This window comes from Anser cygnoides, chromosome 11 (assembly GCF_040182565.1).
Source record: "Anser cygnoides isolate HZ-2024a breed goose chromosome 11, Taihu_goose_T2T_genome, whole genome shotgun sequence".
Classification (NCBI taxonomy): Eukaryota; Metazoa; Chordata; class Aves; order Anseriformes; family Anatidae; genus Anser; species Anser cygnoides.
Window position 1 is genome coordinate 20,540,726 of NC_089883.1, and position 11,246 is coordinate 20,551,971.

The 11,246-nt window shown below is 41.4% G+C and overlaps 1 protein-coding gene across 1 annotated transcript in view; it reads right to left on the bottom strand.

The window, feature by feature from the left end:
* TNFAIP8L3 (TNF alpha induced protein 8 like 3) overlaps positions 1-1,606 on the bottom strand; it is a 46,263-nt gene extending 44,657 nt beyond the window's left edge. The window contains 2 exon segments of the mRNA XM_048060223.2: positions 785-869; positions 872-1,606. Coding sequence (XP_047916180.1) covers positions 785-869; positions 872-997 — 211 coding nt within the window. The 5' untranslated portion in view covers positions 998-1,606.
* Between the last annotated feature and the right edge of the window lie 9,640 nt (positions 1,607-11,246).

Consider the following 11,246-nt stretch of genomic DNA (forward strand, 5'->3'; position numbering starts at 1 on the left):
TGCTTACGCAGGACACCCTTTGATTACAGCACATCAGCAAGGGTTTGCTGCTGTTTTGCGTAGGACTTAGGAATGTGGAGATTTGGAAATGGCAGAGAGATGTTTTTTTATTTTCTCCTTCTGTCTCATCTAAGAACTATGCAGGCTGCAGCTGAACAGCAGCATTTTTATGGTTTTTTGGTGACAAGTTAGGACTCTTGAAACCAGAAGCTGAGCGGCCTGGGGGCCCGGCACGCCTGATCTCTGAGGAGCAGTCCCCCCTCCTGCACACAGGCTAACTGCTGGAGTCCCGCAGCGGCAGCAAGAAACTAGCCAAACCCAGAGAACTTTGCAGCCTCTGGACATAAGGCACAATGGATCAGATTGATGCCAACGCTGCTAATTCAACCGCCTGGCACGACATGCCTGAACTGCATGAGCTGCAGGGTAGCCCTCTCCCCTACCCGGGGCAGGAGGCTGCCGGGGGCAAAGAGGAGCCGGGCCGGACCCCTCCTGAGTGGGGCTGGCGGGCGGCGGGAGGCTGCTCGCCTCTGCCCGGTCCCTGCCTTCCCGAGAGGTCGGGCGGTTGGCGTGGCTGGTGCCGGGCGGCAGCCGCCCACTCACCACAGCGGGACGGCGGCGGCGTCGCCTCCCCCGCGCGCAGCCCCTCAGCCCGGCGCGGCAGCTGCCGTGCGAAATGCTCCGAGGCGGCGGCGGCGGGGCGGGAGACCCCTTCCTTCAGTCAGCCCCAGCCTCACCGGGGGCCGGCCGGCAGCGGTCCCGCAGGCAGCATCTCCCCCCTTACCTGCTGGTGAGACCAGCTCGCCTTCGCTGAGCTCCCCGGAGTCCGAGTCCATGCTGCGGGTACCGGCGGGGCGGAGGGACCGAGGGGGCGGCTGGCCGCCGCTGTCAGGAGAGGCGGGAGCGAGCGACCAGCAGCGCCTGCTGCCTCCTCCTCTCCTCTTAGCCCGGGCGCTGGGTCGGCGCCAACACATGCAGCCACCTCGCTCAGTGCCATTGGCTGCCAAGGGGGAGCGGAGACGGGCGGGCTCCGGCGAGGGGAGGAGGCAGCGGGGGCGCGGCGGAGAGCCGGGTTCGGCTCACAGCCTGTTACACAAGTTTGGAGCCGCCCGTGGCTCCCTGGACTTAACGCTGTGGCCGCGGCCTCGGGCCCGCTGCCGCCTCAGGGACATGGAGTGGGGCTGCCCGGAGGCATCCCGGCGGCTGTGGCCTCCCCTTGTGGGCTCGGGTAGGCTCCAGAGGCAGAGCTAAGGGGTGTGAGAAAGGCTGAAGTGACAGTCCTTCACACGGGCTGTCTTTTCCTGTGGGCATAGCCCCGACCTTCAGTCATTGCTTTCTCTCTTCACAGCTCCCTCCCCTTAATCTCTCAGTTTTCTTTATAATCTGTCGTTAGAGCGGTGGAGGCCAGCAGATACGTAGCACTCAGCAAGTGCCCAGGGGAATATTGAAGTGAATTTTGGAGCTGCCAGTTTGCTGTTGCTTGCTGGCAACGTTTGGTAAATAAAGGCTATGTTGGAAGATCGTTTTGAACTCTGAGTCTGAAAACTCTATAGTTTAGACCTGACACACTTTGCACATGTCCCACAGGCTGCTACAGCCCTGAGCCATCTCCTAATTCAGGTGGTTGAGGCCACTTGGTCAGTTCTGACAAGCTTGGGTAGGTCTCTGTCCCTGGCTGCTCTTCTTTCTACTTCTTACTTTTCTTTCTACTTCGTTTTCTACCTTAATTCTAATGCAAAAGTCCCAGCAAAGTAGCAAGACAACTTTTCTATCTGGGAACTAAATGTCACCCTAAAACAGGCCTCATAGATTTATCTGAGCCTCAGGTATGTCATGTCATGAGAGCTAGTCAGTGACCTGTCTGTAGACTACCCCAGTCTGCAGACCAGAGGCTTATTCCTGTAGTTGTAGACCACAGATCCTTCTTTCTTTCTTTACTCTGTAACTCCTCTCACCAGAAAACATGCAGATCTTCATGTTGCTGGAGACAGTAATACCCGGACATTGCTTTGAAGCTGCACGTATGAAGTTATCTATTGTCATCAGACTATGCCTAACATTCTTAATAAATGTAAAGACTTTCTCTGTTAGTGTGTACTGTGACAAAAACAAACAAAAAAGCAACAACAAAACACACCCGCAACTTTCGACACTGGGACGTCGAAAGTTCTAGAATAACTATAAAATGGTTAGAATGGCTCTAGAATATACCCTGGTATCTTGAATTTAGACAGTTTGCAAGACTTAACTTGGTATAAAAGGCTTAGTTTCCATTTGCTTATATTTTTATTTAGCAAATTTTGACAAAAAACCTTCAATGTCTAGAGTGGAAAGTAGATGTAAAACAACTTGGCAACTTGCTGTCAGATACTGGGTCTGTAGTATTAAGAGAGTGCCTTTGTTTTCAGTTCCATGGAAACAAACTTTGACTTTTGTTTGTAACTGCTTTCATTAAATTTTAAATGGCATTACTGCTGATTAAAATCCAATAAGTTAGTATGAGAAATAACATTTAAATTTTAGTGAATCTGTGATTCCATTGTGAGGAAGAACAAATGCAAAATCTGAATTGTTGTGCACAATGTATTGATTACAGGGAATCTACACGCATGATATAAATGACACAGTAGCAGGAAAACACCTGCTGCTTAACAGTTTAACAGTCACAAAAGTTAATCCCAAATTCTGCACCAAGAACAGAATCTGAAAGCTGGAAAGAGTTCAATCTGTGTCTCTCTTGCTTTCTTTATTTGCTTTTTACCAGTAGGAATTGAAACTAAAATCTCTCCCCAATAAAAGAAGATGGTGGTTTAAGTCTAATGGGAAGAGTAAGTTTGTATTTAAATTCAATTTATTTTTTGGACTGTCTTGGGTTGTGTGAAATTCTAATGGTAATTTCCAGCCTGAACAAATTCTGACTTTCTAATGACAATCAGTGTAATTCGGTAAGCAAAAAACAAAATGGTTGCTGCAGGGGCATGTGTGCAGTGGAGCACATCCTGTTTCTCCAGTAGCCAAGAGGGCTGCCTGGTACGATGTATTCTGTGTCATGTAATGAGCTTAGCACAATGCAGCTGTATCTGCACTTCCAAGATATTATAGGCACTAGCTTTACCCAATTTTCTGTGTGGACTTTTTACTATAATTGCGCTTAAATGTTAAACTCTCAATAGTCTTACTTCTCTGATTGTAGTTCAGTTGGTAAAAGGACAGATTGTTTCTCATGATCTTCTGAAACATGAAAATCTTGGCTTGGAATAGCTGACGTGAAAACTGAATCCCACATATTCTAATTCTTGTCATTTTTTTTTATTATTTTTTTTACTCTTGTATAAGCAAACCAATAAATATTGTGATGGAAATGGTATAACTTAATATTGTATTGCATCAGACTTGTGATATATACATTGGGCATTCTCATTTCTATGCTGTAATTACTTTCTATTCCACAGCAAATGCTATTTCAATATTACTTTCTCTCTTTATTGCTGCTAACTGTAAAGCAGACACTGAAGTCTTCAGCTATAACAGAATTAGTATATTGTTTCATTTCAAAACATATGGTTAGAATTCAGTTTTTTCCCTCTTAATGTTGTCTGCCCAGCAGAGTCCAGCACTTGGCTTAACATGTGACCTGGAAAGTTCCGTATGCTTGGAGCTTTGAGTTTCATAGTTTCCACTCAATACTAGTGCAGAGAAGAACACAAAAGCTTTATTAACAGCAATATATGTACTAGCTAGATGCATATTAAATGAAACTCCACATGGAGAAAGTTGACATTTCATGATTTCTTTTTTTTCTTTATTTTTTTTACATTTAGTATAAATTGTGCAATTACATACTCATTGTTATAAGCTAAAGCTCCGACTGTAGCTCTGTGACTGTTTTCTTTATTACCAGGGTAGACGTAAAGATTGTTAGTATATTTAGAAACGAGAATGTTTTTTTTTCTCAAGACTCAGTTAATACATTTGCCAGCAAAGCTCTACAAATATGACTTACCAGGGGAGCTGGTAACATAGTCGACTGGAATGCCCCCTGCGTGGTGGGTATTCCCAGTTACATGACGCTGTCAGTAGTGGCTACATCGTGGTATGGCCCCTCCATTTGCATTTCAGCTCCATCTGGTCTTGATCTTCATTCCATATGGAACTTATCTGAAATCCGTCTTTGCCTGCTCATTGTAACCAGGTGCTGGAGATCTGCCTGTGAGAGCTTTTAGGTTTCATGCTTTTTTTCACTGTTCTGTCTGTAAATTATGCTTGTATGTTCATACAGATACAGTTTCACTGTATTATAAATACTTAGGTAGCCCAGCTACGATAGCATCTGTATCTAATATATTTATTCATACAGGGCTATTGTGAAATAAGACGAATGGTATTATATTTTTTTTTTTCAAGTCAAATGTGAAGCACAGACTTCTATCTGTATATTTTGATCCCTACCTTGAGCCCTATCTGAACTCATGTTTCCTGTTTCTGCCCAGTAAAAGACTGGCAAGCTGCCTCTGTGCCTTGCTACTTAACCTTTCCTCCTTCAAACTAGCCTTAAAGCCTATCCCATGAAGCAGTCTCTCATTTCTTTCCACTATTAAATCACAGACCCTCCTCTCCACTACCATGTTTGTGTTTGACTTGTGTGTTTTAGACTGTGGATGCTCATGGGTAGGATTACATCTTTGTTTTGGTTCTAAATAGAGATCGTATTTTTTGATCTCACAGATCACTTTTTAACATTATTTAAACATTGTGTCTACCTTCGGATGTAGTGTTTCTAGAATTGATTCCTAATGTTTTGCTTCACAATTTATGGTATTGTCTTTCATAACCAAGTGTTATTGATACTGTGTGTATTCAACAGAGCAGCATCTCCCACAGGCTGGTGTACTCACAAAAAGTACTGTGATAGCTATCTTCATATAATAGATACATGTATGCTGACATCACAAAGAAACTAGGAAAAAATCTAAAATCTATCTGCGTCTTACTGACAAAACATGAATAACCAATATCAAGGATTGGTAGTTTCTATGTCAGCAAATTTTTCATCCCATGAGCTATGAGAATGTTACCAAAGTCTAGAAGCTAGACAGGGCACACGTGTATATACATTTGCATGCATTTTTAATAATGTTTTCTTGCAATAATACATCTGCTGGTGATCCACAAATGCTATTCATATGTGATTTGAAATTCAACTAATGAATGAGATGTCTGTATTACTTCAGTTCTAACTCATGTGCCAGTAGATATTCAAAGGTCTAGGTTTTTGAATCATCTGATTTAGGCAGTGCATGTGTATCCTGTGTTGGGGAGATAAATATGAAATACTGCAGTATTTTGGCTATATATATATATTGGCTACAGTAAGGGGTGGTAGGACATCAGTTCTGAATAGTTACTCTCATATGGATTTATTTTTAACCATTGGACTTGCTGAATTGCTTTCTGTCTTTGTGGTGTGGACTTTTCTTAAAGAAGAGCTGAGGAAGCAGTCAGAAACTGAGACTGCAGCCTGGTGCTAAACTATACTGTGATATTTTTGGTGTATGAAATTTAAAGCAAGGACTGAAATTTAGCTTCAGTTATCCCAAAAGAAATAAAATAGGTTTAAAAAACCGTACTCTTGTCCAATTTACAATCATGCTGAAATGCATTACTCTTGGTAGGTTATCAGAAGAGATAGTTTTGTCAGGTGTTGGTATTTTTAACCAGTTTAAAATAGGCTGTGACTGTGGGTTAACTAGCAAAGAAAAGCTTGTTGGGAACAGTAAGAAACTGATCTAACTAAGAAATCTGATCCAAATTCTGACTGTTTGTACTAAGAGAGAAAGAAGGAGCAATAGGTATTTTTCTCATTGTGCTGATGCAACACAGTACAAAGAAGGCAACGGTCAAAGAAGGTGTAGTTAAGTTGGGAGGCAAGCTTACTAACATCTATATTTTGGGTTAGGAGACCAGCACGACATGATTAGTGCCCGCTTTTTGTCTTTTTTGTTTTTACCTCCTTCTTCCCTAAAGTAATATGCTATTCTGTTTCCTCTCACCTTATAGAAACAAGACTCCCATCAGAGCTGAATGGCATAAATGTTCATGTCCAGACTTTGTCCATAAGAGTGTTACTTTTCTACTCCATTAAATAGAAAATAGGATTTTGCTTGTAGAATATGGTTTTCCATATTGACCATTAATTAGAACTGCCTGAGCATTTTGTAGTCTTGTACTACTTTAGTGATTATTATTATTTTAAAGATACTTTACCACTCTTTTGGGGATAGTAATTTGTCCTGTGCTTAGAAGGATGCCCAGCTGGCAAATTGTGTATGCAATTTGCTATAGATTACAATGTTATGAATGCAAGAATTTGCAATTCTAAGCAATGGAGGAAATGAAAGCAGTCTTCTAGAAGTGACAATGCACCTATTAATTCTGTTGGTGGAAAAATTCTTCTGAGGAAATTGTGTAGAAATTTAATGAGTAAGGCCATGATCTTCTCATGTTTTAATGAGCAGGGAGTGAGGCATTATTATTTTAAAACTCTAATAAATTAGTTGCTTATTTTACCTGTAATTTTAAATTTCATTACAGGTGAGACTCTAATAATATTAAAGGATAAGACCAGTTAGCCAAAACATGAATCTTCTTCCTCCTTTCTCTGTTCTGCGCTGGGAAAATGAAGATTTTTTTTTTGTAGGAGTCACTGTAAAGTACAGGATATATGAGGGAATTGGCTTTTAATTTTTTTGACTTTTTTGGGGGGTGGGGGGGTTTGACCTCATTCTGATGCTATCTAGAGAAAGCTAGTGGACAGCTGCCAGTTGAAACCACTTTCCCCTCTACTACTCTATCTGGAAATTACTTAATTACTTTTCATTTTTGGGGTGGTCAATGAAGTTATTCTAATGTCCCATTCTTTTTCTTTCCATGTTTTGTTGGATTGTGTTATTACTTACCAGGGCTGATTATCTGATTGCTACATTTAAGTATTTGACCATGGCTAAGATGCAAGTAAAATAGAGCTAAACCAGCAACAGATGCTGCTTGTTACTGAGCTGTGTTTCAGTAGGCTTTGAAAGTGTTTTCAGCTTCTAGTCTGTAAGATGGGTCATCCCTGTCTTCAGATTATGTGTAGGAGGAGGATTCCACAACTTCATGATACTCTGAGAAAGCAGAGAAAATCTTGTTGCTAGGAAACTGAGGCGGACCTACACCATGCTGTCTCTTCAGGGTGGTTTTGTAGTTAGCATCAGTTATTTCATTAATGTGTCCAGTTCTGTTCTTTGTGCAAATATCCACGTAGTTTATAGTCATGACTTTTGTGGTATACATAAGTGCATAACAAATTATTTTTGTATTTTTTTTCTGTATTTCTTTCTTCTCCTCTCCAACACAGAAAAAACAACCCATCGTACACTTCATATTGTGGTGTTTTGAAGGCTAATATTTATTCACATCCTAGTGTTGCCTAGACATCCTAAATTGTTAGGATCTGGTAGGTCATGCTTTCTTACAAATGGAAAATACCAAGGCCCACAAAGAGCTGCACATTTAATTTAGTAGAATTTTTCAAATTAGGTATTATTAGGAAAAGTATACAGTGTTTTGCAGCTGACTAGATCTGGTGCTCCTTTATGCAGGATGTTGTGACTCCTGTTTTAGAGCCATATGACTTATTTAGACATTGGAAAGAGAATGGACTTCAATTCAGGAGTGATACACCTGTGAGTGAAGAAGTGAAACAGCAGCCGAGATCAGTCTTGGTACAGAACTTCTGTTAAACACTGTAGCACCCTTTGGACTAAAGGGAATCATATTTTGCCATCTATGATTGCCTTTCGGATTATTTTTTTTTGTGGAACAGTTCACTAAAATCCACGGAATTTGCTACAAGTGATGGTTTCTATAGAGCTTGATGTGATTTTTAGGACAGTATGGAAACATCCTCATCTGAGAGTGTGTGGCCATTACTTCATGACCATTTCCAAGAGCATGGCAAAAGGCATTCTGCTAGCCACCTACCTATAAATAAGCAAATATCATCAACCCAGACATAATATTGCATTTTATGGGTAGTCTTAGGAACACGCAACACAGACAATTAGATTACATGTAGTCCTACAACATTCCCAGTAAAGAGAATGAAATTACTTAGAAACTTGCTGTCCAGACCCCTTCCGGGTGAATTATTTCTCTTGCACACGTTTGAGGGACTCTGTACCCTTAAATACAATATACAAATGCCTTGAATTCAACTTGGACTGTACTGATTTGCCTGTAGATATATAGCCCTGCATCCTTTACTTTTGTATGATTAAACTTTTGGATTATAGATGTTGGGGCCTCTGTGCTTTGCAGCTAAGGTAGCAGGGCTGGAAGGCTCGAGAATATGCATAAAAGGCCTTTTTGGTACTGCTGGGATCTTGAAGGAAACAGAATTTAAAGGACTGTAATAAATTCCCCCAGTCTCCCAGTGAACAACAGACTATTTACCCTTAGCAACCCCTAAACGAAGGAAACCTATCACACTGTGTCCTTCTTTTTTTTTTTTTTTTTTTTTGAAGTAGAGCTGCTCCTGCAATCATGATGGCTATGTGTTTTTAGGCAGAATCATTTCTTCATCTGACAACTCATCTGACAACAATTTTTCCTTAACAGATGATTTTATGGAAAAACTTGGATAAGACATGGAAAGTCTGTGCTTTAGTATGACTTGAATATGAAAAAAAATAACAATCTTGAACTCTAAAGCAGACCTATAGAGCCTTTCAGCATGCAGTGAATCACTCTAAGGATGAAATCTTGGTATCTACATTGAATGAACACTTTGAGAGTTCAGCTTGGCCTCCATTTCATTTCAGAGACGTAAAAGCAACACAGAGATGATGACTTCATGTTGTTCAAGTAGGACAACTGAAGCCCTCTTTCCCTCACATTTCATGCATTAATCTGTGGGTGCACTGGGAGAGGGTCTCTTAGTTTTCATGAAATCTGATCAGCTGAGATTAAAAACTAATGGTCTGCTGGGTCGTATTACCATGTCACCTAGGCCAGTGGTGGTGAAGCGACAGGGAAGGAAAGACTCGCTGGTACTTTTTCTATTATCAAGCCTGCCTTGAGTGCGGAACATCATTGCAAAGCCCTTGGATTGGGAGAAATGCTGCGCTCTTGCTTTGGCCTTGTGTGCAGTTACCAGCTCCATCTGGCTCATGACTAGTGGAGAAGCATGTGGAGTTTCCTGCATTACACTCCCAGTGTATTTTGCTCAAAGGTGAGGCAGGGAGGGCAGGGTGCTGCGTTAATCTCAACTTATTTGCTCGTGGCTGTGGAAGAGCGTATCCTAGGGAATGGTATTTGGTTAAAACCTGATGAATTCTAAACAACTTCGGTAGGTGAGAGTGCTCTGGGATGTGGATATTGGACTAGAACAAGTATTGTAAGACTAGTGTTTGCATATGGCAGTAGAAGAATGCCATCAGCTGTTTTGACACATACTTGGAAAGAGAAATCTTGACTATTGAGTCTTGCTTGGTAGGTTCTCTTTTGCTGCTCATGTCTGGGTGTGATTGGGGAAAAGAGAACTGTTTGTTACTTATCTGCTGCTATGAGTGTAATTTGTGTGAGGGAAACAAAGAGATCGTGACTGCTGTTTCTGCTATTTCAGTACAAAGAAATCCTAATGTCCTTTCTGAAGCGAAGGAAAATACCTTGAATTCCTGGCTTTCCTCACTGCTCCATGCCAAAGACCTATAGTGAGGTGGGGCTTGAAAACAGAACTGCAGTGCAGAAACTTAACTGTAATACGCTTCAAGTCTCAAATTGCTTTCACTGCATGATGGCTTGCTTTACTCTTTCACTGCTTAATTTGTTAAAGATGTACAAAGAAAAGGACCTATAAAACACTTATACAATGCATTATATTACAACAGTGTTACAATTAACTATTGTAGCATCTATGGTTGCCAATCAGCCTGAACAATCTGTAATAGGAAAAGTATTTTAGGATTATAGGATATTTCAGGTTGGAAGGCACCTCTGGAGCTCAAGCACTCCATTGTCCCACTCAAAGCAGAACTATGCCAAAGCTTTGTCTATGCTAAAGACAGAAAAGAGGATGTAATGTTTGTCAGAGGGGCATGTTATGCTCCTGTTTTGGGGAGGGGGAAAAAAATAGACAAGAAGTTGTAAGCAAGGGAGAATGAGTTCCATTATCTGCAAGGCAGTTTCAAGTCAAAGATAACCCAGCTGTTACTATAACTTTTCTACCAAGCATCTTGTCAGATTAAAATTACAGTGTCTGGTGGATCTGAAATGAATACCAAATAAAGATCCATGCACAGGAGGGGCTGAACATTTCCCACTTTAGGGCAAGCAGCTAGAAGCAGAGGCTCAGCATCTCATCAGAAGCACTGAATACCATAAAGGAATTGTCCTTTGGCAGAGGAACAGTGCTGATGTGGAGCACTCATGGCCTGGTATGATTTGACTGGCAGCATGTGAGCAAAATCAGACAAGACATCACTGTGTGTTTCAGAATGTAAAAATCCAAGCCCTCTTTCTCTGTGCAAGGTTAAGAAACCCAGTTCATTACTGAGATCAGAAGCAAAATGACATTTCAGGTAGCATCCATGAGTTGGTTATATAACAATGCTTCAGCTCTGTATCAACAGTTAAAATGTGTGGCAAGTTGAGTCACTGTAGATTCATTGTGAATATCACAAGCCTAAGGGCAGATCAACTGCTACAACAGGTGCTATAATGAAAGAATATGAAGGAAAGTGTAAAGACATCAAAAGGTCTGCAAACTTAAGTGTTGCAGGAGAACATCGGTGTCCAAAGCAAGCATACTAGTTGATTAGGTAAGGGAATAAAATTCACATCACTTTAAAGGACAATGAACTGTGACTACACCCCATAGTTACCAAGAAATCATGCACAACAAACCTCAGTCCTATTAATGAGACCACATGTCCCTATTAAACCTTTTTAGGGCTTTGGTAAAGTCAGGTACTAACATGCACTTCTAATGGGGTAGTATGAATTTCAAGAGAAGGATCTATAGTAGATGATGATGTCCTGGAATTAAAAATGTTTTATCTGGGGTAATGCTGGACCTGGCTAATCCTGTTTTTTACTGAAGGACTAAGTATTCTTTGTTTTAACGAGTTCTAGGAGTGCAGGAGTTCTAATGAGCAGCATTTAACTCTGTGAAGGAGGCATGGAGCCTGTGGTGTTGCTGTCACCTC